The sequence below is a fragment of the Mesocricetus auratus genome, unplaced genomic scaffold (assembly GCF_017639785.1).
Source record: "Mesocricetus auratus isolate SY011 unplaced genomic scaffold, BCM_Maur_2.0 Super-Scaffold_100031, whole genome shotgun sequence".
Lineage (NCBI taxonomy): Eukaryota > Metazoa > Chordata > Mammalia > Rodentia > Cricetidae > Mesocricetus > Mesocricetus auratus.
This window is the reverse complement of record NW_024429212.1, coordinates 16169989-16197872: the sequence shown is the minus strand read 5'-3', so window position 1 is coordinate 16197872 and position 27884 is coordinate 16169989. Positions and strand designations below refer to the sequence as shown.

The following is a 27884-nucleotide window of genomic DNA, read 5'->3' as shown; positions in this document are numbered from 1 at the left end:
GAAATTATTCCCTGGTTTGGGATTCCAGCTTCTCTCTTCAGTCAGACAATGGTCCTGAGTTCACCTCTCAGATCTCCCAAACTCTATCTAAAGCTCCCTTGGCGTTTTTCATATTCCTTCTCGCCCACAGTCCTCAGGAAGGTAGGAGCAAACTAATCGTTCTTTTAAAAAACGTTGTTAAAGTGACACGATCTTCACCTCGACTGGGTAAAGCTCTTGTCTTGGGCTCTCTCCAGAGGCTCAGGGGGCTCTTGCTCGCTCTCTCCAGAGGCTCAGGGGGGCTCGCTCGCTCTCTCCAGAGGCTCAGGGGGCGCTCGCTCGCTCTCTCCAGAGGCTCAGGGGGGCTCGCTCCCTCTCTCTCCAGAGGCTCAGGGGGGCTCGCTCTCTCCAGAGGCTCAGGGGGCTCGCTCTCCAGGCGACCCCTTTTCATCTCACCCCTTGATCTCATGTAGGGACTGCCAGCTCTAATACCTGGCCTCTCATCTAAACTCTCACCTCTCCCCGACCACCTGCTTACACCCTTACTTCATCTCCATTCCCCTCCTATGGGACCTTCACTGACCACTCCCTACCTCAGAAGCCATGTGCCAACACCCCTGTATTTCCCCCATTTAATATCGGGGACCAGGTCTTTCTCCAGACCAACGCCCCTCTCTCGTCCCTGTCCCCTAAACGGCAGGGCCCCTTCTAGGTGATTCTTGTCATTCCAACAGCTGCTAAGCTTGAGGGGCCTTCCCCACTGGATTCGCTTATCCCACCTCAAGCCCTTTATTCCTTCTTCCACCTGAAACTCACCCCTCATATACAGTTACTGCTTAACTTTGGAGGTCTCCAGGATCCACTACTTTCTGCTTTGCCTCTTACTTAAGGCTCCGAAGTCTACAACCACACCCTGCCAGGCTGGAAACCCCAACACACTTTTCCTTCCAGTCTTCAGGCTAGTCCATCTGCTGGGAGCTCTGTGGTATGGATGCTGGGAACTGAGCTGGGGTCCTCTGCAAGATCAATGAGACCACTTAACTACTGAACATCTCTCCAGCCCTCTAAAGTTCAGTATTTCTGAGACATGGCACCATAAGTAGGTATTTCGCTTTGGGGTATTGACTACTAGAAAAAAAGAACACTCCAGCCAGGGTGGGATTTTTATAGTCCTTTTATAGTCCAGTTTTTAAATTTAATACTATTTTAATATGTAATAAGAGGTAATATGGCAGTAAATACTTAAACACTAAAATACTTTGTTACATCTTCCTAAGACTATACTTTCAGGGATCATTTCTATAGTTTGTTACATCTTCCTATGATACTATGTGGCCATTGGAGAAAAGGCCAGACAGGAGGATTGAAAGACCAAGAGGATACTTGAACCTCCATCACCATCAAGGAGCACACCGACCTGACCCTTTGGCTTCTCTATAGTGATTACTGGCCATGTGGTGAGGAAGACTGCAATGATTACCCTCTTTCACACATACAAGTGCACCCTCATGTTGGGTCCCAGTCCCCACGGATTTCTGTGCTTTGCTTTGTCAGCTGACAGCCACAGGTGTATCCTGCTCTCTAGTCCTGGCTTACAGCCCCAGCCTTGCCTGCCTGAAATCAGTGTCTAGCATGAGGGAAACACGAGCTCTTACACCTGGGTTTTTTCCACTGTGCTATAAGCTTGTATATAAGCCTGCTTCCCTCTTTACAGAGAGATCTCTTAACACTAGCAATAAAGACACACATACACACGCCATTTCTCTGGCAATAAAGGCCTCGGACACACCCCTAGCACAAACAGTTGGACGTCTTTTTCTTTCATTCCCTGATACCTTGGACTTGCTCATCTGCCACACCCTCAGGCTCAACTCCTTTCTCTTTTCTTTAACCCAGAATCCATACAGAGACTCCTACAAGCCCAGTCCAAGGAAGTCCTCCAAATCCAGCTCCCAGTAACATTTCCCCCGAGATGAAGCTCTGTGTATGATCTGCAAGAAGGCACATAGCACCCTATAGGATAGACAGATGGATGTCGATGGTGAGGCCAGAAGCTGACTCTTTCTCGTGACATACACAGGGTTCATCTGGTAATGGAGTTTGACAAGATTGTGGCTTGGAAGGACTGGAGCCTTTGTCAGCGCAGTGTTGGATAGGGCACAGAGTTCTGGTTTCGTAGCCTGGGGGGCATGCTCAGCTGCATCGACTCACTTCCTTCTGAACATGCCATCCAAACCCTGGAGCAGTACCAAGGGTGGTTTCCGGGACACTGCTCTCAGCTGCTGATACATTTCTCTTAGTTCATTGCTCTGTAGGGCCATCTCCGGCCTTAGTTTCCCCGAGTTTCTCCACAACACATTGTCCTTCACTTGACATACACAGATATGTTTTTCTCCCTCTCTTCACAGGGGACTGGGTACCATGCCCTATACTCTTTCCTGATCATTTCTTTCTGCTGACTCAAATATTCCAACCAGAGTTGTCATTCTCTCTGTCTCTAGATTCTCCCGATTCTCTTGGATCTTCCCCCATTTAAGAGGCCATTTGTTTTAGAAGTCTCTCCATGAAGTAACTTAAAGGCTGGGTCCTGGAACAGATTTTAAGCCACCAGCAGGGATCTGGACAAGATGTGAGAGCCTGCTGATATCTAGGGTCATCAAATACAGGATCATATACTCCAGTAGGATCTCATCAAAACCTGCTTTCAAATCTCCCAGTGCACAGAGAGTGTCCAACAGACACACAATACCCAAGAAATTTTGGGACACTTTTGTCTGGTTCGAGAACGAACGTGTGAGGTACAGAAAGAGGAGACCCCGCCGTGTGCTCCAAGCAGTGCCAGACATAAGAGGAAGCTCTACGGCCCATTCTGGTTCAACCAGTTCCAAAGTGATTCAGCTGCCCAACCCTGATCAGCCTGAAGGAAATGAAGCACCAAGTGACCCAGGCCTAGTCAGAGGTGCAGCCTCACAAAGCTGCACACTTCCCACGGCAGGCGCAGCCCAAGAACCAGAGCATGCTCAAAAGACTGGTGCATCTGCTGAGGAGCTTTGGCACTGAGTGCTTGAGGACTTTTTCCGATGCAAGGAGACTGACTGGTTAAAATTCAATTACAACAAGAGTTCACACAAGTCCCTCTGACACTTGAAACTAAGAATCCTTGGTCAAGGCCAGGGGATTATGATTGCAAAGAGGTGGCCTTTCGGACAATGTCCACGGAATTTCTCAATGTGTGACAGAGGTAAATCCTGTTCTCCACACAGAAATATCCTCTTGTCTCCTTGTGGGTCACACACTTCTGCTTCCTCAGAGAGCTCAGGGACCTTCGTGAGGCTGGCTTGTCTGGCAGTGGACACCAGGCTTTTCAGGACAGCGCTGGCTCTTAAGTCCTTCTGTCAAGGATGGTTCCCTACACATAGGGCAGTGGACTGGAAATTGGATTTCTTCACGGAAAAGGTGGAGGCAGGCCCGACAGAGGCTGTAGCCACAGCTTATGGGTAACTGGGTCTGTAGTAGCTCGTGAAGAAGTGGGCGTGTTCTTTCTGGAAGGCTTGGATGATGCCTAACTCCATTTTCCAAGAATTGTGTCTGGCCTCAGTGTTTAGTGGGGACACGGCAGTGTCAGCTCAGCTCTGGGGTCCAATCCTTAAGGGCTGGAGGGGATAAGATCTAGCAGTTTCTAGAGGCAGAGGGTAAGGAAACTCACTGTGTGGTCTAGTGAAGGAAACTGAGGGTTTTAGTCTTATTGCTCATAGTCTACTAAGAAAACAACATGCTCCTGTAGGCTCAGCACCCACAAGCCCGCAGACAAGGACACTCTGCTGTCCGATAGACTCAGCTATTGCCAGTTTCAACCTCAAGTTTGTTGATTTGGCTCAACTTCGGTAGGTTGGTCTTCAAGTGAATCACAAGCCAAGATTAGTTCAAAGTGGCCTGAGTTGAGCCTCCCGACTTTTTTTTTAAATTTATGTGTATTGGTGTGAGGGTATCAAGATTTGAGCTACAGATAGTTGTGAGCTACCATGTGGGTGCTGGAATTTGAACCCGGGTCCCTCTGCAAGAGCAGCCAGTAGTGCTCTGAACCACTGAGCCATCTTCTCCAGCCCCTCAACCCTGACTTTTGCTAGTTGCTGGAATGCTGATTAGCTTGTCACTAGCCCACATTCATTGGAAACCCAGCCTATATCACTCATCTGAGTTGCTACTTCTTGAACTTCCAAGAGCTCCTGTAATTGTTCCATATCATGTGATAAACTCACTTAGCAGTACCTACGGTCTATGGGCTGTGGTCATGATGACCATGGGGGCATTGACAGGGATAAAAGCCATTTCAAAAGGGATGCTGGTGACACTCAGATGGGATGCTTGGTCCTTAGAGGAAGTGGCAGGAGAGTAAGATCACACACGTGAAGGGTGGCTCCCCCAAGCTCCCCAGGACGACATGGGTTCCAAGCCCAGACACCTCCAGCCTAGATCCAGGTAAAATTAAAGATGCCTTTTTTGGGGGGAGGCATTGCTGCTGCACACACTGTTTATAGCTCCATGCTAAGAGGATACTGTCAAGAAATTAGTCTGGGTTATTGTATTATGTATGTAAGCTTGGTGGTTTAGAGGGTGAGTGGTTGGGGGAAGGGCTCTGAATCTGCTTGCAGGAGTGTGTCTGGGTATGTTAAACTCTTCTGCTACATGTACTTTCAGTGGTAATATACTTCCCTAAGATCTGTGAGGATTACAGAGGTTTCATATAATACACATCTCACATATAGGCCTAGAAGAATGATGTTATATTAGTAAAAGTTGTTTCCAAATGGGGGTAAGTTTTGCAACACCCCTAACCACCTGCTGTGGAACACTTGGGGAATGTCTACAGGCATTTTGGCTTCTACAAGTGGAGGGTCAAATGAAGAGTCGTTGCATCTGGGTAGACACAGAACAGCCGTGGCAGCACTCAAAGGGCTGTCTAACCTAAAATGGAAATGCTGAGGTTCGTAAAAGTTCACTTAAAAAAACAAAATAAGCTTTGTGGGGGTGTGTCTCCTAGGCGACTCCAAATCCCATCATCAGCCTGACAGTGAAAAACCAGTCACACATCACCAATGCCCTTTCCAGCTCCAAACTTCAATTCTTTCACAAGTCTGCTATACACTTTTCACCTTCTGGAACTTCGCCCCACGGAAGCTGGGATTCTCTTTCCCCTCTTCAACCAAAGTCTTCCCTGTCTGATCACATGCCACCCTGCCCTGAATGGAAGTTACCGGGTGAATGTCTTTCTCCCCAACCTGCCTGGGAGCTGTTTCAAGGTACACACTTTTTATATTCCTTGTAGCAAAATGGAACAAAAATATGAGGAAACGGCTATCCTGGTTCCCACAGAAACACTGCCTCCCCACACCACCACCCATTGCAAGCCAAACACTAGCCAAGTGCAGCAGCCAGGGGAACCTGCGCCCAAACACATCCCCCTGCTCCAGACATCTCCACGGTACTATGCGTCTTTGACAAAGGCATTTTTTTCTTCCTTCTATTCTTTGAGAAAGCATCCCAGACACGTAGGATAAAGGTCACCCCCATCAGGCAGAACAGTAACCAGCTGAATTTATGTTTCTGCCCCCAAGCTCCATAAAAGCCAGAGTGCAAATAGGGCGGGGCCTCGGAAATAAGAGGAGATTGTGGCTTGAATGCCAGCAGTGTGGGGCACTGGGCCCCCATCCCTCCCCATGCAGCCAAAGGGCACTGTCCAGTCTCTATGGGACTCTTGTTAAGGTCCGGAGGGGTGTCGTGTAAAGTGTCAAAGGAAAGTGCACATTTCCACGGAAGGCCCGGCGGCCAGAGGGAAATCGGGCCATTCTGTTGGGCTTCTGACTGCTCTTCGGCAAAACCCAACATGTGTGCCCTATTTCAGTCCGGCGGGTATCTGCATGGTGTCCCTGGGTGGAAAGCATACGGTGTGCAGCTGGATCCCGAGTAACGGTTCCGGCCTTCGCCCATGTTTGCTAGGCAGGGCTGCCTTCTGCTCCCAGTTTCCCAGTCCCGCAACAGAAAACTGCACATTCATCTCAAGTCCGGAGAGTTGAGGGCGTGGCCACCACATTCCTTCTTCCCTTTCTGGCATTGGGCATTGTCTAAGCAATGAGGGAAAGAAAAGCTTTGACTGCGTTTTTTTTTTTCTATGATGCAAAAATTCATGGCTGAGGTCAACGCCAAATCTAGTGCCTGGTGCACCCAGTAGGTGCCATTTTCAAAGTTTTTTGTTGTTGTTTCGAAAACTCCGAGAACACAGATCGGGTGGATGTAGGTTTGAAGCTTCAGAGAAAAGCCTGTGCGACTTCAACAGTTAAGCGATTCATGGCCGACACCGCTTTTCATGTTCACCCCAGTCACTCCCTTCTCCCCCATCTGCAGGATTTTGAGGCAAATCAGGGAGGCAAGTTCCTCTGAACATTTCTGTATGAGACCCTAACGGTGGTCTCTCTTCAAACATAGGCATGGTGTTATAATTACACCTGAAGACTGATTGATGTCATTAATTCAAACTTTAAATAGCTTCATAAGTGTTGTGATTTAGAAAAGTTTGCTTATTTGGTTCCAAGACCCAAGACAAGGTCAACAACACATTGTGACTAGCTAGGTCTCCTTATTCGCTCTCATTTTCTTTCTCCTCCTTTCCACTCCCCCCCCAAGCTCCCTCCCCTCCCCAGTCAGGGTTTACTCTGTATAAGAAGTCCTGGCACTCGATTTGTAGACTAGGCTGGCCTCGAATTCCCTTGGAAGGCAGAGGCAGGCGGATCTCAAGTGTTGGGATTTTAAAGGCTTGCACCACCACTGCCCAGCCCCTCCCCTCCGTTTCTGCGGTATCATTTTAAATATTCTTTGTCTTCTACTTTTCCTATAAGTTGCCAGTCAGATCTTACTGTATGCCTTGTACATTCCGGGGACAGTTGTAAAGCTGCCTGGAACTGGAGTTACAGCTGTTGCAGACAGCAGCCATGTGGGTCCTCTGGAACAGCAGCCAGTGTGCTCCTAACTGCTGAGCCTTCTTTCCAGCCCCAGACTAGGTGGATCTTAACGCATCCCCCCCTGTGATTTCTGGAAATACTGCTTTAGTCCTGGTGATGCAATCCCTCTGTTATAGCATCACACAAAAGAGGCCAAGTGTTGGGTGTTATCAACTCTCAAGGATCAACCTCTTCCTACATCAACCGACTCAAAGTTGAAAATAATCAATTTTCTAATTGGACCTTGATTTTTTGTTGTTGTTGTAATCCTTATATGAAGGAGAGAAAAGTCCCACCTATGTTTGGTCACCCACTGCAATTTTTCCTCTAGGAGAGGTAGAACACTTGTATTGTTTCCTTTTAAATTAGTAGCAAAAAAAAAATAAAGTGATTAAGTTATCTTTGAGAATTGTCACTGTCTCAAGACAAACCTTTTTCTTCTACCACAGTGAATGTCAATATTAACAGATGGGCCACCCCTCGGCCAGTGAGAACACTGTTCTGTCTAGTCCCATTCTCATAATCTAGTGTGGCAATGTTTCAGGGATTTCTCGTACATTCCCCTGCTCTAAATGTGGAATCACATTAATCCTGGAGTCCCTTAAGGCCGTTAGACTTGCAATGTTTTCTCAGCCTGTGTGTGGAGACCCCCAAAGACAAGTCTCCATTTTCAAAAATATTTACGTTATGATTCATAATAGTAGCAAAATTAGTTATGAACAAGCAATGAAATTTTATGGTTGGAGGTCACCACAACATGAGGAACGGTGTTAAAGGGTCATAGCCTCAGAAGGCAGAGAATCTCTCAACTGTTAGAAAAGGGGTATTCTAGAACTCACGTGGACCCTGGCTGTGCTACATTATTTCTAGGTCTTTTCTGTAGGCTGAACTAGGATACATGTTTACTTCTCACAATAAAAACCTAGGGAGTTCATTCTGATGACTTTGCTGAGCAGTTCCAATCCCATTTTCTCCTTTCTCTTGTAGCAGAGAATACTGGTGTTTAAAGATACATTTTCACAGAATTGTGCAGTTGTTCTAAACACACGCACACCATGTGTCCTTGCAGAACGAGGTACCAACATTTCACGCTTTAACATAATGTGTGCAAAGTGGGTTTTATTTAGTTTTTTTCCCCCTCTGGTTCCCCCGCCACCCTTGGGTCTGAACCCAGAACCTTAGTCTTCTATCACTCATCTCTTCCTGTCTGGAATGGAATCTAAGTTTTCCAGGCAGCACTTGAACTTGCCACCCCTCCTGTCTCAGTCCCCCAGTAGCTGGAGTTACAGGCTTGGACCAGCAGACCAAGCCTCAATTCTTGCAGTCCCTGTTATCTGTATGATATGTCAGCTGGGAGCTGCATGGGCGTTCAAGTCCCCTGAAATAGCACCTCTCAGTGGGTAATAAGATGTAGACTCAATTGTTTCTTTATATTTTTCAGACACACGCAAATGAAGTACTCATTTTTAAAGATTCAGAGAGAACAGGTGTGGAGATTAGATCTTGAGAACCTATGGAAAAACTGCACTTTGATCTTAACGGTTCAGGTGGTCTCTGAAAGCCTTAATCTTTTTTTGTTGTTTTTCGAGACAGGGAACCTGTCTCTGCCTCCCGAGTGCTGCCACCACTGCCCACCTCCCTTAAATATCTTTAAAGCAAGTTTTGGTTACATGAAACATGTACATGACTCCAAAGTCATATCTACACCAAATGCAGTTATAAGTAGTCTAAATATTTGTTCTTACCTCACTAACCCATCTTTCTTATATAGGCAATCATTTTTAATTTTGCCATTCATATTTCTGATCTTTTTAAAATACTAAACATGCAGTTTCCCTCCCCTATGTGCACACACTTTTATAATTGGCCGATTTTCTTCATATCCTAAGAGGTTGGTCCATATCGATACACAGATGTTTCCCATTTCTTAGCCAGTGTGTGTACAATCACTCAGGCAGTTCAATTAACGAGAACCACTTAAAACTCTTTGCACCGGTTAGATAGATTGTGAAATTCCTGTGTTGTGTTGTTAGGACAACTGAATTTGAATTGGTCTCTTTCTTGGCAAAAAATAAAGACTCGTGGCTAGTCTCAAAATTATGTAATTTGGGTCCAACTGCTGGAAAATGGGCTTGTTGGCTACAGAACGCTTACCCTCTTAATCATGACCTTAAGGGAAACTTACAACAGTGTTCCCCCACTCAGACACACAATTGTTAAAAATCAGAAAGTCCGCCCTGGTTAGTGCTGCCTTCCAACCCCGCACCTTTTCTTCAGCCGTCGCCGTTAACCAGCCCCTCTGAAGCAGAAGGACAACATGCATCCCAAGCTGGCGTCCCATCCCCTTTAGGCGTCTGGCCCGTTTAAAATCGTTCTCCTGCTTGGCCTTTCGCCACACCTTGATATGTTTGGCTATTACAACTTTTTGTTGTGATGTGCGTCCCTCGATTGTGTTTATAGTAAGTTTGGTTTTTTTTTAAAAGACGACGAGTAGCGTGAATTCTGACCGCGTTAATATTAGTATTAGAAACCAGGACCTTGGTGGAGAGGGTGGAGCAGGATGAAGGGAAAGAAACATCTAGAAGAGAGGGCCCTTCGTCTTTGTAAGTGCGCTTATCTTACTGTACACAACGGAAGGGGACCTCTTTGACGGAGAGTGCCGGTCTGGGGGGGCAGAAAGGAAGCCGATTGATTCTCCAGGAAACCCTGTGAGATAAGAAATCTGGGACTCTTGAGGGTTTAGGCTTCCGTGTCCCTTTTTAAACTCTCTCCTCTCAAAGCTTCCTCAGTCCCAAGTCCAGATCACTTTGGGTTAGGGGAGGGGGCGGGATCCCTCACAGTTGAACTTTGGAAATGGTCAAGACACAGCAGCTTAAAGAAACTGGGCTGCCGGGATCGGATGTGGAGTCGCCAGCAAGCATTGGGTGGGCAGCAGCTGTGTCCTCGGGATTTCGCGTGCCTTTCTCCTGCCACTGGTCTCCCCGACTCCCATCCCAGCTACAGGAACCCCCCCTTTCCCCATTGTCACTGTTTCCCGATGGGAGCTGGGTGCTTTACCAGAGGCAGGCAAGGGGAATGGTCTCCAGACTAGTGTCGGCATTCCCAGGCTCTTAGAGGCCTGCCTCCTTCAGTGTTCTGGGGCACAGGTGTTTTAGGGAGGACTCAGGAGCAGCCTGAGCACCTGGAAGGAGTCTAGTTGAGGCTACTTTTCAATTTGTCCCTGAGCTCCTTCATTTCAACGGAATTTAAGGGGAGAAAGGCAGACATGAAGTTGAAGAATGTGGGATTGATTCCCTTTCAAGCCAGGATGCAGCAGGAGACAAGGGAGGAGCTTAGTGTAGCCAGGCGGCCTTCTCAGGAGCCCTTAGGGCATAACCGAGGCAGCCCTGAGCCCACCTGGAAGGCCCGGGAGTTTGGGGAGGAGTAGCAACCTAACTCCATGCCCTCTGTTCAGCCTGGGTGTTTGTACAACTTGACACAGGTAGCACGAAGTTGCTTTACCCCGAGGGAGCAATGCTGGTCTAGGGTGCGGAATACGTGGCTATTTAGTGGCGTAAAAAGCCCCAAACTGACCGACCGAGGTCTTTTGTAACTGGACCGGTGCCTCAGTCCACTCAAGGAAAAAAATAGAAGAGAATTCCCTTCAGACAACAGCTTTGTGATAACCTGAGGTCCAAAGGTCAGTATTTGCTCACAGGGACTCTGCTTTCCGCACACTTTTATCCTAGGGTCTTTTAAAGCTTCTGTCTCGTGCGTGGGTAGTTTACAAGCAATGCCAGTCAAAGGTCCCTAAATGGGAGCCCCCCCCCCGCCCCTTGCTCGTGCTGAGCCCCTAACCCCTCTCTGACTGGTACCCAGGTTAAGGGCTACTCTCGAAGGTATGCAGAGGACAGAGACAGACTGGAAGTTTGAAAGCCCTTCTTGCCTTGAGATGAGCCTTTGAAAGGTGATCCTTCTGAGACCCCGTGGGTTTCAGAGGAAGCGCTCAGCTTTGAGGGGAGATGACTCTCTCTCCCCTGGTCCCACAAGTGAACATTTGTCACTCACCCCGCACCCCTTTCAACTGGAGCGCTGCCTTCTGCTTGGGGGGGGGAAGGGGGGCAGGAAATCGGGTCATTTGGTGAAGAGGAACCCTTAAGGTGGAATCGGGGCTGCAAGGAGAAGGGCCTTGCCTGCGTTCTTTAGGAAACTGCGCCACCTTGGAGCCAGCTCTCTTTGACTTTCTGAGGGATGCTATCCAAAGAAGAGAGGTGGTGGCCGGTCTGAAGAGGGACACAAGCTGTAACTTCAGACAACTTTTACTAGCATGGGGGGTTTCTTCCTTTCTTCTGTTTACTGAGCCCCAGTACCTGGCAACCCAAAGGCCAACGCTAAAGCTTATCAGATCTGCTTCAGATTATTATAGTCTTATCTAAAGGAAATCTTGCCCAGAAAGAGAAGGGGAGGGGAGGGAAGTTGGGAAGAGAGTGCAAGAGGTTTGTGATCCTGAGGAAGGGACATAGCTCACTGGCCAGTCAGTGGAGCCTTAACCTTTGAATCCCGAGAGAGAGAGAGAGAGAGAGAGAGAGAGAGAGAGAGAGAGAGAGAGAGAGAGAGAGAGAGAGAGAGAGAGAGAGAGATCTTCACTGCCCCCCTCCCCTCAAAAGGTTGGACTAGTGCCTCCTGAGTAACTGACACCACCCTAGGGGCAGGGAGAGAATGGAGCGGAGCATCAGAGAGTTTTATTCTCTTAGGGTTAAGAGGCATCACGAGTGAAGCCGGCTCATGAGTTCAAGCTGTGTACAATCAACAAGGACAAGACATGGTTAAAAAAACGTGTTTTTCCACAGAGGATTATAAAGGGTAGCTTAAATCTTTAATTAATAACAGCGGAGAGCAATAATGAGCGATCTGATCAAGTAAAGTCACTCCTATCCGCTCCACCTGAGGGGAGCACGAGACCACGCTCCAAGGACAATTCTGTGGTTTGAAGAAACTGAGGCCGCCAGAATTCTTGTTCTCTTGGAGTGTTCTCACAAGCGGGGCGAGGTCTCATCACGTGACTCCACTCCTGGGCTGTGTTAGGACAAATAACAACACTCAATGTTGAAGAAAAAAAAAATTCCCTACCAAACATAGCAAAAGCAGGAGATGCTTAAAAGGGGGTTAGTTGTGTCTTCGAATGTATCAGACCAATCACAAAGCGGAGTAAAGATCACAGAGAGGGCTAAACAATCGGCCCAGAGCTGGGAGCAACCGTGTGGGCTTCACCGAGGAGGTGAGCATTGAATAACACCAAAATATGGGCCGGACGGTGGTGGTGCACACCTTTAATCCCAGCACTCAGGAGGCAGAGGCAGGCGGATCTCTGTGAGTTCAAGGCCAGCCTAGTCTACAAGAGCTAGTTCCAGGACAGGCTCCAAAGCCACAGAGAAACCCTGTCTCAAATCCCCCCACACACACAAAAGTGTTGGTCTCAGTGGACAAAGTTCTTGCCGTGCAAACACAAGCACTAGAGCTTGGATCCCTAGACTTCGCATGAAGCCAGATGCGGAAAGTATATAACTCTAATGCCAACAAACACGTAACGCACCTGCGTGTATGGATCTGAAGATGAACTTCAGTCCTACGGTGTCCTTGCCGAGGCTGCCCCAGGGGACCAGCGGAGGCCATTCATTAATTCACTTGGGCAACGAGTTGGTTCTCTTTGACCTTTCAAAGCACATGTGCAACCTCTGCCTCCTGGCTGGCCTGTGGAAGGTCCTGTGCACTCAGGGTGTCACAAACACAGGATTGTTTGCTCTCTCTCTGGCCCGGGATAGCTGGGTTGGGAACCAAACTGGCCTTACATGCTCAGGTTTTTCTCACTGTATTTCAAGGACAGCTGACTTCAGGCCTTCCAAACAGGCTGGTGGCAACACTAGAGTCATGTAGAGGGGAGCAAAAGGCAGTGTCCCCAGCAGGACGTGCTGCCTCCAGGACAGTTTCCCAAGTCTTTGAAGCATCTACGGAGGGATTGCCAGAGCATCCCAGAGGGAAGAGGTTGGAGCAGCATCAGCTGGGAAGTTGTGCGTGGATACCATGAAAGTTTCCTAAGAACCTTCCCTGGCCTTGCTGATGTCTCAGCACCCATTGGAGTTGTTCCTATAATTCTTGAGCGCACCATGAATTTTAGCAAATCTTCTTGTTGACGAATCAGTTCAACACCGATTCGCACTCACTCTTCGATCTGATCTTAGCTTGAGTGTCACTGGTGGCTTTCCCTGTCTGTCTCAGTCCCACTGGGCCCGTGTCTCCCCTGTAGTGTCCAGTCCCCCATTTTAGCAGCCATGAAAGGCTAACATGTGCTGGCATGACCTTGCCGCTCCTAAGAGTTCAGATGCCCTCCTCGTGGCAAGAAGCCAATCAGAAGTTAGCTGGCGGGGCTGTGCTTTACGGCTCTGGGTGTTCTTTACAGACAGTGCACAACAGTGATGTGCAGAGCATAGCAACCGCCCTGGGAGGGCCTATGGGCCATAGCAACCAGTTGACCAATCAACACAGGGCGGGTCACCCAAACCTGGAAGAGCACCAATCCTGAGACTGTTTCATACCCCTAGACACTCCCCTTAAGCTACCCTTTAAGACCCCTGCCTCAAGGTTGCTTGGGGTCTTTTCTCCAGCCATGCGCCATGGTGGCGTGGTGGAGGGCCCGAGCTAATGGGGTTAGCTCGTTAAACATCTACAATAAAAGACTCTTTGCTTTTGCATCGAAATGGGCCTCTTGGTGATTTGGGGTTCAGAGTTTGGGCACAACACTCCGTTCCCACTACAGCTGCGGTCTATACTTCCCTTCCTATCCAGCCCACCGTGTCAACTCTATCTAGAATTGCTTGTGACCAAGTTTCACCTGGAGAGGAGGGAGGGATAGAAAAACAGGGTTTCTCAGAGCAGGGAATGGCCGCAAAGAACGGTGCAAATGATGAGCTTATTTCTTGTGAAATACAAGGGAAAACTGCATTTTGTACATTCCTTTGGAAGTTCCTAGTAGGTTCAGGCCACAAAACAAGATTCTAGCCAATACACCAGGGAGAAAATTATGCATATTACTGCGAGGCCTGTCCATTAAAATGATTACAATTCTCCATGTTCTCACTTTCCATTCTGAGGTGACCTCTGAATCCAGTAGTCAACAATATGACAGGAATGCAGATCCAAGTCACCACTTGAAGGAGACCTTCCCTGCCCCCCAGGATGCTTGTGGCCTGGGGGTTATGCCCTCTAGCCCAGACTCGGTTTCCTAAACTGTGACAGACTGCTTAAAGGTGGGGACCTCTAAGTTTACTGTTGAAGAAAACAAACAGTAAGTCAGGCAAAGTGGCTATTTTAAATGATCTCTTTCCCTCAGAGGAAAGATGATGATGATAATAATAATAGCAGCAGCCAGCCTACCAGGCAATGCCATTTTCTGGTTGTATTCACTAAGGTACAGTTTACAGAAGCTTCTAGGAAAATTCACAATTTGGAAAGTTTAGACAAGACTGAAGGAGGGGATGGGTCTACACTCTCATCATGACAATGGATCATCTAGAGCTGAAGATGGTTCAGTGGCTAAGAGCACTGGCTGCTCTTCCCAGAGGACTGAGTTCAGCTCCCAGGCAGCTCACAACCGCCTGTAACTCCAGCTCTTGGGGGGGCGGGTGTCCAGTGCCCTCTTGTGGCTTCGAGGGTACCCACACACAAGCCCACACACACACACATACACATATACACATGCCCACACAGGCACTCGTGCATGTGTACACAAACACACATACATCCCCCCCCACACACACACCACACACCACCCTGCAGGGGTGGGGACACTTTCTGCAAGCAAAGTGGCGGCTCCCTGCTGAACCTGCACTTCTGGGTTACAGACATCAATTTCAATCAGGCAGATGTTTGTTTGGAGGCAATCATACTGGGCTTAAATCCTGCCTGTGTCATACAGAATCTACGGTCCTGGGAAAGTTTACTTATCTGAGCTTTAATTTTGGGCTCAAAGCGGGGACAACTTGCTTATGATTGTGACAATGGAAGATCACATCGGTTAGCAATGAGCACAGTCCCTGATGGCCCAGTAAGGCCGAGCAGAGGGTGGGGCAGTGGGGGCCGGACACGGACGGAGGCCATGCAAAGCTGTCCACGCTCACAGGCCTGGGTTGTGCCTTGCGCTGACTCTTACTCTCCTGCTTCCCAGCGTGGAAGTGGTGTTGGGGGAGGGGGGGACTAGCTGCCTGCTGAAAGTTGGAAGGTTAATGGAAGGCTAAGACAGGAGGCTGGAGAGACTCCCTTAGGGAGCAAGCTAAAAGTTGGGAACAGGATAAAAAAAAGCTAACACATTGAAAACTAGAATATTCAGAAGCAGGGCTGGAGAAGATGGCTCGGGAGGTTAGGCAGAGGGCCTGCCTGGATCCAGCGCCCAGTACCCACGGGGCAGCTCGCAAAACTGCCTAAATTCCAGTTCCAGGGATCCATTGCTCTCTTCCGGCCTCTGTTGGAACTGCATGCACACGGTGCCAAGACATACATGCAGGCGCTCACACATGCACACACACAAACACAAAAATAAAAATCTCTTTTAAAAACCCAGTAAAGCAGAAATGGAATTCAGGGTGAGAGTGCTTGTGGTCCTAAAGCTACTGTGGAAGACTCTAAGGACGGCCTCTGCGCAAGGGGGTGGGTGCATGGATGACCCGGATGCAGGGGGCTGCCTATCCCTGAGAGGCGTGGTGTAGAGCTTCAGGGATGTGGCTGACCAGTGCAGGAAGCTGCCCATGTAGGCTCCGTAACACTTCCCAGAATCCTCCCAAATCCACTTCAGCACACGCAGCTCAGTCATCAGCCAGACATCTGCCTCCTGTGAAAAGTAGTAGCAGCGATGCAGGCTCCCAATGCCATGCCTAAATTTAGGGGTAAGAGGACCTAGAGTTGGGGCTGTTCAAGCTTATATCCCCCTCCCGTAGTTCCCTCAACCTCCTTACTTACTTAGAAAGGGGACCACCGTTCAGGTTTCCCCAGTTGAACTCACACGACTCGACCGGCAACAGTTCCTGTGCCTGTACCAGTCACCAAGGATTTTCAAAACGCAGGTCTGAGTGCGGCCTTGACTCCACATTTCCTAACTCCAGAGTGACGCTGTTTGCCCGAGGGCTCTGCTTTCAGAAGAAAAATGATGTGCCAATGACTGCAATCAGCAAGTAACTGCAGATCAGAGTCACCCGACTGGTGATAGGGATTGAGCTCCCTGAAGCATGCCCAGCACACTGTTCCGCTGATGGGCTATACCCCCAGCCTGTGTGCTTCTGGATGGTTTTTTTTCCAAGCTATATTTTTCCACCTTGCATTTCTTTTATCTTTTAAAAATATTTTATTTGATATTTATACACACATTACTTGTTTGGATGAAATCCATTCTCAACTCCTTTTCCTCCAATTCCTCCTCTCCTATAGTCCCACTAGCTTTTTCCTCCCAACTTCATGTATACATATTCTCTCTCCCTCTCTCTCTCTCTCTCTCTCTCTCTCTCTCTCTCTCTCTCTCTCTCTCTCTCTCTCTCTCCCCGCCCCAAAAGGTGTGGCCATTACTGCAAGTTCACGGGCAAAGCAGTAATATATAAATATATATGCATGCCAAGTACACATGGTGCTACCCATATGTGCATTGGTGTAGGACTGTGTACTGGAGCATGGTTAGATGGTTAACATCATCTTAGCATCCTGAAGAGAATTGACTCCCTCCCCCAGCAGGTATCAAGTGTGAACGGTGCCTGGACTAGGGATGGGACCTCATAGGCTCCCCCACATGTTGTTTCTGAAGCAGGGTCTTGTTGGGTATCCACACTGGCCCAGGACTCAGTATGACCACCTTGACTCAAACCTCTTGAGTACTAAGGTTTATACAACTGTGTCACTAGGCTAAGACAGACAAATTCAATTAATTAACATAAGAACTACGTTCGTTAGGTGTGCCTCAGTGGCTTGGGAATCACTGTCCCGAACTTGGTCCTCCCCACATAGCCTCACCCACCTTTTTCCACTGGGCGTTTTCTTTGTTAAAGGTGTACAAACAAAAAGTCAGCTTCTTAGCACCAGGGACCACAGAGGGTGGCTGGGTGCCCAGAACTCGGGGGCTGAGGGGCTATCACGGATGATAGGTAATCTGGGAGACCTGCCAAAGGGGGGCAGTGACAAGAGCAGCACCCCCCCACCTCCCCGCACCAGAAGGAATAAGCCCTGACAGAGGCCTCCTGAAAAGACATCCGGTTTTAAAAGTGGGAAAGAAATGCCTCTATTTGACAAATCTCAGAGGACACAGAAACCAGACCCATCCTGCCCTCCAGCCTGAGGCGGTACCCCCAACACGCCTGCCCGGTTGCAGATGAGGAGAATTCCCCAGGAGGGTGACTTCTGGTCATTCTTGCTCAACCTATGAGCTGCTGCAAAGTGTTCCAACTTGCTCCCTCCTTCCAGCTTTTCCAGAGGGACTGGAGGGAAAGGTGGAAATGAGAGCCAAATACCCTGTTGTGCCTGGAACAGATTTTTCTGCCCACTTCAGAGCAGGGTCAAGTGAAAGGCACAACTGAGGGTTCTGGGGGGCGGGGGAGGGGCGCGGGGAGAGGGCTGCCTCTCTGCAAGACACAAAGCCTGGGGAACAACCCTGCCTTTGCTTCATTGACAAAGGAGAATGAGGGACCAGAGCCAGGCTGGTTTGGACTGCCCGAGAAAAGCGACTTTTGTAATTCATAGCCCCAGGGCATACAATGGAGACTCTGGCAAAGCAGCTAAGCAGGCAGGCACTCTCCAGGAAGCAAGAACGTCAACTGTGAGATGGTTAGAGGCTCTGCGGTTGTGGACAGGTTGCCCAGAGCCTCAGGGACTTCCAGGATGTGGTAGGAGTAAGAAGAGAGCCCTTTAACCCTTGGGGTCCCAGTGTCCTTAGTATACCGGTACACCTGAATCTTGCTTTCTGGCAGTGGAGGCAATGTGGGCTTCAACAACTTCTTGGATTGGTTGTGGCCAGGCTAGCCATGACTTGGTATCAGAGGATGTCCAGAAGACGTCAAGGGCTTCCAGGACATTGCTGTTGACCGAGGAGAGACACAAAGCCTAAGTCAGTTGGTAGACAGGATTTAGGTGCTCACTGCTCGGCACAACTGATCCTTGGCTCCCATTGCCCTTTAATTGATATAGAATATTGAAGATCTGCCCCCAACAGATGCTGTGAGAACTTCAAAGTAAAAGTGACATCTATCTTGTTGGCTGATAACAGGTTTCTTATCAGCATTAGTAGGTGTGTCTCTTATATCCAAGTCATCAGAGAAAGGCGTTAACTAACTACCTAGTACCAATCCGCTGTGGTCATTGTGTTAAATTAGGTGGCAGAATACAGCTGTGCAGTGTGGACAATAGAGGAACACAGAACGAGTCCTGAGAAAGATGCCATGTAGCTACCGGAAGCCAAGACCATGAGGAGATACACAGATGAATAGAAATGGGTTAATTATTAAGAGAGAGCTAAACAGTAAGAAGCCTGAGTCATTGGCCAACAGTTTATACTTTATATAAGCCTCTGTGTGTTTATTTGGGACTAAAGGACTGCAGACAGGATGGAACAGAAACATCTGTACACAGTGTAGACGCGGAGAGCTCTCAGGGTCCATGGGTTAGCTGCTTGTATATGGGTAGGATATGGACAAGCAGAGGAAAATGGGAATGGGTAATACAATCAGAGACTGGGGTGAGCATGGTGGGATTAGTTTTGCAGTTCAGCACCTTGGGTATAGCTTGCAGTCGGACACCATGGTGCTTAGTTGGTGGGGGGGCACTGGCCACAGGGTCTTGAGGCTCATCCTAGGTCCTCTGAGGTTAGAAAGATCTTCCATCGGGGTTCCAAGCATTCTTTAGTCTATTTTCAGTTCTCACTCACTGAACCCCCATTGGAATGGCACTATCAAAAGCAGGAACCACTCCTCCAAGGTACTAAAACTCTGATGTTGAGAAAAACCTGCGCTCTACCCTTGTGAGGAACATGGGAACTGCTCATGTCTATGAGAAACGTGTGATTTGGGTCTCTTAGGAAAGAATGCAGGAGATGGCGCAGAAAGACTTTGACTTTGCTGGAAGACTGAGATCGTCTCTGAAATGAAAGAGTTCAGGGTCTTGCTGAAAGGCAAGAGTGTTTGCTCTCGCCTCCTCTGCTGCTCTTTATGCAGGGGTCCTCATGAACGCAACAGGCAAGGAAGCCCCTAAAGATGTGCAAATCAGAAGGGGAAAAGTAAGACTCTGTCCCCACACACCATGGCTTTACCTAGAGAAAAGCCTAAGGAGTCTACAAAAATCTACCAGAACCAGTAAGCAAGCTTAGAAGGGCACGGAGAACTCCATTAATAAACAATGGCATGCCTTTAGTCACAGTACTGGGGAGGCAGAGGCAAGCGAATCTCTGTCAGTTCGAGGCCAGCCTGGGCTACATAGCAAGTTCCAAGGACAGCTGGGGGCTACGAGAGAGAGAGAGAGAGAGAGAGAGAGAGAGAGAGAGAGAGAGAGAGAGAGAGAGAGAAAGAGAGACCCGGTCTCAACAAAACTATAATGGTAATGAACAGGAAAATGAAATCAAGAAAGAAATTCCATAGCTGGACGTTGGTGGCACACACCTTTAATCCCAGCATTGGGGAGGCAGAGGCAGGCAGATCTCTGTGAGTTCGTGGCCAGCCTGGTCTACAAGAGCGAGTTCCAGGACAGCCTCCAAAGCCACAGAGAAACCCTGTCTCAAAAAACAAGCAAACAAACAAAAAACCAAACAAACAAAAAAGAAATTCCATTAATAGTAGCATAAAAGGAATAAAGTGGGTTCAATATTTATGTATCTAGCCTGGATGTACTTGCATCACAGGTGCAAAAAGTGCCTGCAGAGGCCAGAAGAGAGCGTCAGATTTCCTAAAACTGGAGTTGCAGATGGTTATGAGCCATGTATGTGGATGCTGAGAACTAAACTTAAAATTTCAAAACATTGCTGCAGGAGGGGAAAAAAGGCTTGAACAAATGGAATGAGCCACTGAGTTCATAGATTATAGGATGCAAAAGTGTTAAGGTAGCAACTGTAGCCAGGTCTAGCAGAGCAGGCATGTAATTCCAGGCTGGGGCCAGAAGGCAGTTAAATTCAAATCCAGGCCCTCACCCTGTCTCAGGAAACAAAGTAGCAACACAAAGTGAAAAGAGGCTAAAGACACAGCTTAGTGGCAGGGCACGTGCCTGGCTCTAGGCTCAGTCCTCAGCAGCCCAAATGCTGACTATTCCTAATTTCTGACTCTAATTTGTAACAACCCTCAGAAGGAGTCTGCTTGCTTGTTTGGATAAGCTGGTCCTTTATGTGGAAGGAACTAACAGAAAAAAATATGATCAAAGGTTTGGAAGATTTTTAATAATGTTGCAGCAGTCAGGAAGGTGTGGTGTTAGCCTAATGACAGAAACATAGATAAATGAAACGGAGCAGACTCCAGACACATTCACCATTGATTGACTTGACAGCAATACTTAGACAAATCTCTTTTAGCCTACTTTAGAATATAGCCTTATATTTTAAAAAATGGTATTTTCAGTAAAGGATGCTAGGGTAACTGGATGCCAATATAAAAATACACAAATAACATTTTTTCACCTCATATAAAGGTAATGCAAGAATTAAAAGTGAATCATAGCTCTAAATGTATGACCTAAAACCACAAAAACCTAGAAGAAAACACAGAAGAATGTGTTTGTGAATCTTTGCCTAAAAATTTCTTAAGCATGAGACCCCCAAACCATGGTCTTTTAAAGAAAAATATTGATAAATTCAATGTCATCGAAATTAAAAGCTTTGCTTTTTCAGAAAGAGACCACTGAGGAAAAAGAGAAGGTGAGCCAAACTTCTGAGAAAGTACGTGAAGATCATAGAGCTGGTAAGAGACTTATAACTACAGTATATACAGAATTCTAACATGAAAAATGAAACCAAAACATTTTCGGGAAAATGAATGTAGCCAAAGATCATCGTTAGATGAGAAAACAAGACTCAGAAAAACAAATACTGGATGTTTTCTCTCCATAGGAGAAACTAGATTTTAAAGTGTGTGTGTGTGTGTGTGTGTGTGTGTGTGTGTGTGTGTGTGTGTGTGCATGTATATAAAATTGGAAGTCTAACCAGGTATTATTGCCACACACCTTTAATCCCAGCACTCGGGAGGCAGAGGCAGGCAGATCTCCGTGAGTTCGAGACTGGACTGGTCTACAGAGCGAGTTCCAGGACAGGCTCCAAAACAATACAGAGAAACCCTGTCTCGAAACTCCTCCACCGCCCACCTCCCCAAAAAACCTAATAATTCAACTGGAGAAATCGATAAAAACAAAGACCAGCAGGATTTGAATGGCTATTGCAGCAAAGCATATCTGAAAAGATAATCAGCATCATTATTTACCAAGGAAATACAAATTAATACCACTACCATCCACCACTAGAATCCAGGGGGCCAAAGGCTGATGTTTTCAAATTTGGGCAAGAGTTTGAAGAAACTGGAACCATAAAATGGTACGTTTAATCTAGGGAATAGTTGGGCAGCTTCTTAAGATGTTAAACATATTTGCCATATGACCTGGGTATGCCACTCCTAAGTATCTACATAGGTGTGTAAAGTCATATAATTACATAGAGACTTAATGCACAAAAGTTCATAGCCACACAGTTGTTGGTAGAAGTTTCCTCAGCTGCTTTCAATTATAAATGCTCAGCCAATAGCTCAGGCTTATTACTAACTAGCTCTTACATTTTAAGTTAGCACCTATTCCCTTATTCATGCTCTGCAACATGGAGGTACCTTTGTTAGCGCAGCATGTTCGTCTCCTGTTCCCTCTAGACTGCCCTCAGACTCCTCTGACTCCGCCCTTCCTCATACCATCATTGTCAGTTTGGCTTTCCTGTGGCTAACTGTATCCTGTTCGGCTATCAGCCAGTCAACCCGTTTATTAAACCAACCACATCGACGGATATTCACACAGTGTGCCAGAAGGATTGCGATCTAAGAGCTCACACTGTAAACCTGTATATACACAAACAGAATGCAGGACAGCCATATAATGAGCCACTGTTCACCCATCCAAGTGGAATGGACCACTGATACACACACAACCACGCGAGTGAGCCTCACGTCACAAGATCAAGGTTTGATTTTTATTGATTTGCCATCCCTGAACGCGGCAAAAGTATGGGAGGGCATCAACAGCGATTGACGGCTTAAGTGTTCCAAACTTGGATGTTACTATTATACTGACTGTACAACTGTACAAATTTACTTAAGCTCAAGTATATCCTTATAGTGGGTGAACTTGATTCATAAATTACACTTCAGTAAAGGTACTGAAACGGCAGAAAAGTCCTAGAGGCCTTTGGGAGACAATGATTGGTGTGTGTGTGTGTGTGTGTGTGTGTGTGCGCGCGCGCGCGCGCCTACTCCCTAGATAGAAAACACCTACAGGAGATGGGTTTGAACCTGAGTGCAACGGAACAACACAGACGCTTTGCTGGGTCTGAATTTGGCTCTACCATACACTAACTGTACGAACTTGAGATAAATTACATAACTTCTTGAGCCTGTTTTGCCGTTGTGTATACCCTACAGTAAGAGCGAGCATTGACAGCAATCCGGGCAAAGCGCTACGCTCAGAGCCCGGGCGCCGTGGAAGGTGCTTGCTGAGGGGATATTCTGAACTGATTTCTACAAAAACAAACCAAAAAACAAACCTCAAGGCTTTGCTGTAGCCACAGACTTGTGGGCTCCATGGGTACATTGTAGCAGATCCCAGGACACTCACTAGCCTGATTTAAGAGCCTTTATTAACGACGAAGGCTGGCACTACTGTCCATAGACCAAAAACATTGGTCCCCAGTATACTGGTTCTGCCGGGACGGCTGCATGTGGGGGTATACCACGGTTCCTTACCTTCTCCGGGCTCCCAAGGTAGACCCCTCCTTTACAGAGGGGTTGCTAAAAGAAGTCAGAAGTGTCCTGTGTAAGGCGATAGTGGGCATAGGACACCGGGTTGGGGGGGGGCCTGGGGACCAGCACGAAAGGGACAAAAAAAAAAATAGCCGAGTGCTGTGTCTGTGGGCGGGGCTATATGAAGAGTAGTCTAGCAGGGTGCCATGGAAATTTTCACAAGCCAGAATTGGCATTTGGAGCTGAGCTGGAAAGTTGCGAGCACAGGATGTTGCTGAAAAGGGTGCTGCGGGGGGGGGGGGGGCAGGGCAAGGCTGCTGCTACCTGAGGTGTTGGCAGGCTTCAGCCCCTGCCCGTTGATTGCGGGAGGATGTTGGGTCATCGGGAAACAGGGATTTGAAATAATCCCACAGGAAGGTGTGAACAACACAAGTAACTGGGGGGCAGGGGTTCAAAGATGGCATTGTGGTAGACTCTCCCACTGGCTCCCCCTCCTTCCGCTAACGCATCCTGCAGTGGGGGGGGGCAGCTTTCGGGAGGGCAACGCATTCCTGGCTCAGGATACGGGCAGCCAGCCCTCCTGTAACTGCTTGCAGTGGACGTTTGCTGTTTGTTTTGGATTCCCAGTATATACCTCTACTTTTTCTTGTAACCTCGCTTGAATTGGCTTTTTTTGGGGGTGGGTGGGAGCGGGAATTTCCTCTTCCCCATTATATATGTATTGTTACTCAATACAGGAATGGGGCCCTCCTCTGGTCAACTAAATTCTCTCTTGGAACTCCAAATAAGGTGGAATCGTGGGCGAGAACGGAAGAAAAAGCTCGTGGAAGACCTGGCTTCACTTTATTTCTAATTCTGGAACCCCTGCGCCCCTCCGGTGTCTTAAGCACACGGCCTCTTGACACGGGTCTATGAAGCTGTTCAGCCGAAGGAGGCACCAACCTCTTTAGAACCCACTGCTTCCCCTTAACGCCGTCAAGATGGAGTTCTCCCTAGAATTGCCATTGCCTGCAGCAAGCCTTCCTTCCGGAATACTGACTGGCATTCTCCTGGGAGCATTGGCTGTTGCCAACAGACTTCCACCTGGGAAAGTCAGTTTACACCGAAGGGAATACTGGTGGCCATGCATCCCCCCCCCTCCAGCTGAGGAATCAGTGAGCAGTGAGCTTGGCTGAAGATGTGAGCTGTGAGACATCAGTCTCTATAAGAGAGCTGTGAGAAGAGATACCAACTCTGCCACACAGGCCTGAACTCTCCTTAGACTCCCCGCCGTGGTCAAAGCTCTTCTGACAAACTTAGCCCTGACGATCTGTCTCCGAGGTCTCTTAAGCCCTGCACCATTAAAAAAAACAGGGATCCGTACCACCTTGATCCACTAGACCAGTGGTTCTCTACCCCTTTGTGGGTCAAACAACCCTTGGGATCACAAGACAGACAACCCTGTATATCCCTGCATATCAGATATTTACATTAGAATTCTTTGGTTGGTTGTTTGTTTTGGTTTTTCAAGGCGGGGGTTTCTCTGTATAGCTTTAGAGCCTTTCCTGGAACTCGCTCTGTAGACCCGGCTGTCCTAGAACTTATAGAGATCTGCCTGCCTCTAGCTCCTGAGTGTTGGGATTAAAGGCGTGCGCCACCCACCAACGCAGGGCTTACATTAGAATTCTTAACAGTAGCAAAATTACAGTTATGAAGTAGCAACAAAAAAAAAAAAGAATTGTATGGTTGGGGGTCACCACAACATGAGGAACCGTATCGAAGGGTCGCAGCACTGGGAAGGTTTCAAAAGTGGTCAACACAAGGTCAGTGTCAGTACCCTTGTATTATGCTGACCCCGCCCCCTGACTACCGGCAGGGTAAGCACACGGGCGTTCAGGCACATACTTAGGCAGCTCAAGGGGTCCTGTGTTGCATGGCTACGCCATGGCTACGACATGCATTACAAGGCCGTGTAAGGACTGTACGCACGTGCAAGCTTCCCTTTTAAGCGAGCACCTCGACCTGTTTGCCCCTTCTTCACCCCCTTTTCGTCTTCCCCTTTTTCCTCCTTCTCCCCCTTCCCTTTCGTCCCCTTACCCTTTCCCCCAATAAACTCCACAAGGGTTTGCTGAGTCTCGTGGTTCGTGTTTCCTCACTCTTAACTGAAGCAAAAGAACAACAGTCAGCACACCAGAAAATGCTCTCCCATGACCCAGGAGACCCAGTTTTTACCGATGAGGTGATCATGGCTCCCTGGCGTCAAGGCCCCTACCCATGTCCTGGATGTGTAATCTGGGGACACCTTTAGACGTCTGCTAACAGCTGCAGAAGCCGGATTATTCCCTACCCTGTGATGGAGACCCAGGGAACGTGCCCCTGGCAAACACCCAGGAACACAAGAACCTGGAGAGTGAAATTCCGTGCTAAGTATTGGGGAGAGACGAGAGGGGACAGTAAGAGGCGTGCACTCTAGGACTCTGGTAGATCTGGAACACCGGCTCACAGTGTCAGTCCATCGTACAAGGGGGTACAGTGAGCGAGAACTGTCTGCTGAGGATGCTCCGACCAACACCTCCAAAAACAAGTCCTGCCCACGTATCTTCAGGCTGGAGGTGCTTTATCCCCAGATACTTGCATCAACAGCAACGGAATCTTCTGGTCACAAAGGCTTGAAACACGGCAGTCAGCTCACGTTCCATCTGTCCCTGAAGTCTGAATCTAGCTCATTACAAGGTCCATAGGTTTGGTCCTTAAATTCTGCTCCATCCATATCCAGAAACACGAGAATTGCTTTCCTGCCGAACTGCTCTTGCCTCCTTCCCCTGCTTAGGGCTCCTGGGGTGTTGTGGAGCACTATCCGTGGAACTGAAACCAAACTCCTCAGTTTAGCATCTACAGTCCTTTTTGAATTAGACTCAAGTCCTCCCTCAAGTCTTGGTACTCTCCCACAGGAATGTATTACCATGTTTTTGTTTGTTTGGTTTTTTGTTTTGTTTTGTTTTGTTTTGTTTTTCGAGACAGGGTTTCTCTGTGTAGCTTTGGAGTCTGTCCTGGCACTTGCTCTGTAGACCAGGCTGGTCTCGAACTCACAGAGATCCACCTGCCTCTGCCTCCTGAGTGCTGGGATTAAAGGCGTGTGCCACCACCCAGCTCGGTTTGTTTTGTTGTTTTGTTTTCCTTTGTGTTTTAACACCTTGCTGACCCTCTCTGGGACTACTGATTATCCTAACAATAGTGAACCACCAGCCCCAGTTCAGACACCCCGCCTTCGAACACCAGGACTGGGCTTGCTCAGTCAGGCCACTAGCCACTTCCTTGGGTCGCCCGGGACCAGTCACCCGGTGTCTTGCATTAGTGATTTCCTGGGTCTCTGAGCCAGTTTTCCACCCATTCCTTCCTCCCTACCCACCCTTTCTCACCAGCAAAATCACTGAATGCCAGCGCTGGGCAGAAACCACGCAAGGTACTAGGTGGGCAAAGGGGAAAACTTGAGATCTGAAAGCTAACACTGCCTGTCAATGGCTCGAGGGTGGTAGGCATGTAAACCACGCTGCTGCTTCCGGGCAAGACAAAGAAAGCTACGTTCCCAAAGGGTGCAAAGTCCTGAGGCTTTCCAGCACACGAAAACGAAGAAGCTGGGAATGGTGTAGCAGGCCTGGACCCTCAGTGGGGAAACAGGCTGGAGAAACACCTCAGTCGATAGCAGAGGTGAGTCTGCTCCCCAGAACCCACAGAAGAAAAGTCGAGTGCAAACCAGGTGTGGCAGCACAGACTCCAGCATTTAGGAGGGGACAGAAACACACAGATCTTTGTGAGCCTGAGATCAGCCGGTCTACATAGTGAATTCTAACCCAACCAGAGCTACACAGTAAAACCCTGTTCCCCCCTCCCCCAAATCAATAAATACATTTCAACTTAGCAGGTGTGGTGGTGCATGCCATTACTCCCAGCACTTAGGGAGCTGAGGCAGGTGGACCTCAGTGTTCAAGACCAGACTGGGGGTACAGGGTGAGTTCCAGGACAGCCAACACTCCATTGTGAGACAGTCTCCAAAATAAATAAATAAGTAAACAAATAATGTAGTGAGTGCCTTATAATCTCAGTAGCAGGGGGCAGAGTCAAGTGGATCCTTGTCAGTCATCCTAGCCTACTTACCCAGTTCCAGACCAATGAAAGACAATAAATCCATCCAAGGTAGAGGGGGAGGGAGTCACCTGAGACCCAAGATTGTCCTGGCTTCTCCATGCACATGTACATGCACAAAGAAAGGGGAAAAGGAGAATCTCTAAAGGTTATCCCCAGAGAGAAATAAAAAGCTAAAGGCCTTATTTTTCTCCTTATTCCAATTTCATCATAAGATATATATATATATATATATATATATATATATATATGCTTGCATGCACATGGAAAGGGACACAGTGTTCTCATTTCCACCTACTGCAAGCTTCCCAGCTGCCAATTCTAACATCTGCCATCCCTTAAATGTGCAACAAAGTGTCAGGCTTGAGGGCTCACACAGAATTGTTAAGCCCCTACTTGGACGGACTGTATAAATGCAGTCTCTGGGGGAGAGAAGAGAAATCACCCGAGGAGCCTTACGTCATCACATATATCCTCATGAATATTACAGATGTCCGTTAGAGAGGACCTTTTTGAAACTCTGTGTGCAGGAGGAGAACGTACTCCAGATTTCTAAATGGCAGGGTTAAGGCTAGAGTTCTTGGCTGATAACATTGCTATACAAGGACAGTTTGCTACAATGTTTCATAACTCAAGAGTGCCGGCCCGAGGCCACGCTCTTACAACATAGTTGGATTCGTCTCATATCGTGGTGCTGAGAGAGTGGGAGGAATCTAAGCATTCTTGGCTTTGTTAGGATTATCAAGACAATTCCTCTTCATTGAGTGAGTGCACCAAGGTGTGCCTCGTGATCTGTGGAGGGCAAAAGACAGGTTAG

The 27884-nt window shown here is 48.0% G+C and overlaps 1 protein-coding gene, 1 long non-coding RNA gene and 1 pseudogene across 2 annotated transcripts; 1 reads left to right on the top strand and 2 right to left on the bottom strand.

Annotated features, from left to right (window-relative positions):
* The first annotated feature begins 1253 nt into the window (after positions 1-1253).
* Positions 1254-1322, top strand: LOC121135207 (annotated as a pseudogene).
* An 864-nt stretch (positions 1323-2186) lies between these two features.
* Positions 2187-5967, bottom strand: LOC121135093 (tripartite motif-containing protein 43A-like). Its single transcript, XM_040733393.1, has 5 exons — positions 5924-5967; positions 3351-3469; positions 3168-3312; positions 2951-3074; positions 2187-2375 (listed from the first exon to the last, which is right to left on the bottom strand). The coding sequence occupies exons 1-5, from the start codon at positions 5965-5967 to the stop codon at positions 2187-2189; spliced, it is 621 nt and encodes a 206-aa protein (XP_040589327.1).
* A 5809-nt stretch (positions 5968-11776) lies between these two features.
* LOC121135181 lies at positions 11777-16474 on the bottom strand. The gene is made up of 2 exons (XR_005872393.1): positions 15963-16474; positions 11777-12029 (listed from the first exon to the last, which is right to left on the bottom strand). It is a non-coding gene; the product is annotated as an uncharacterized LOC121135181 (long non-coding RNA).
* Positions 16475-27884: the final 11410 nt, after the last annotated feature.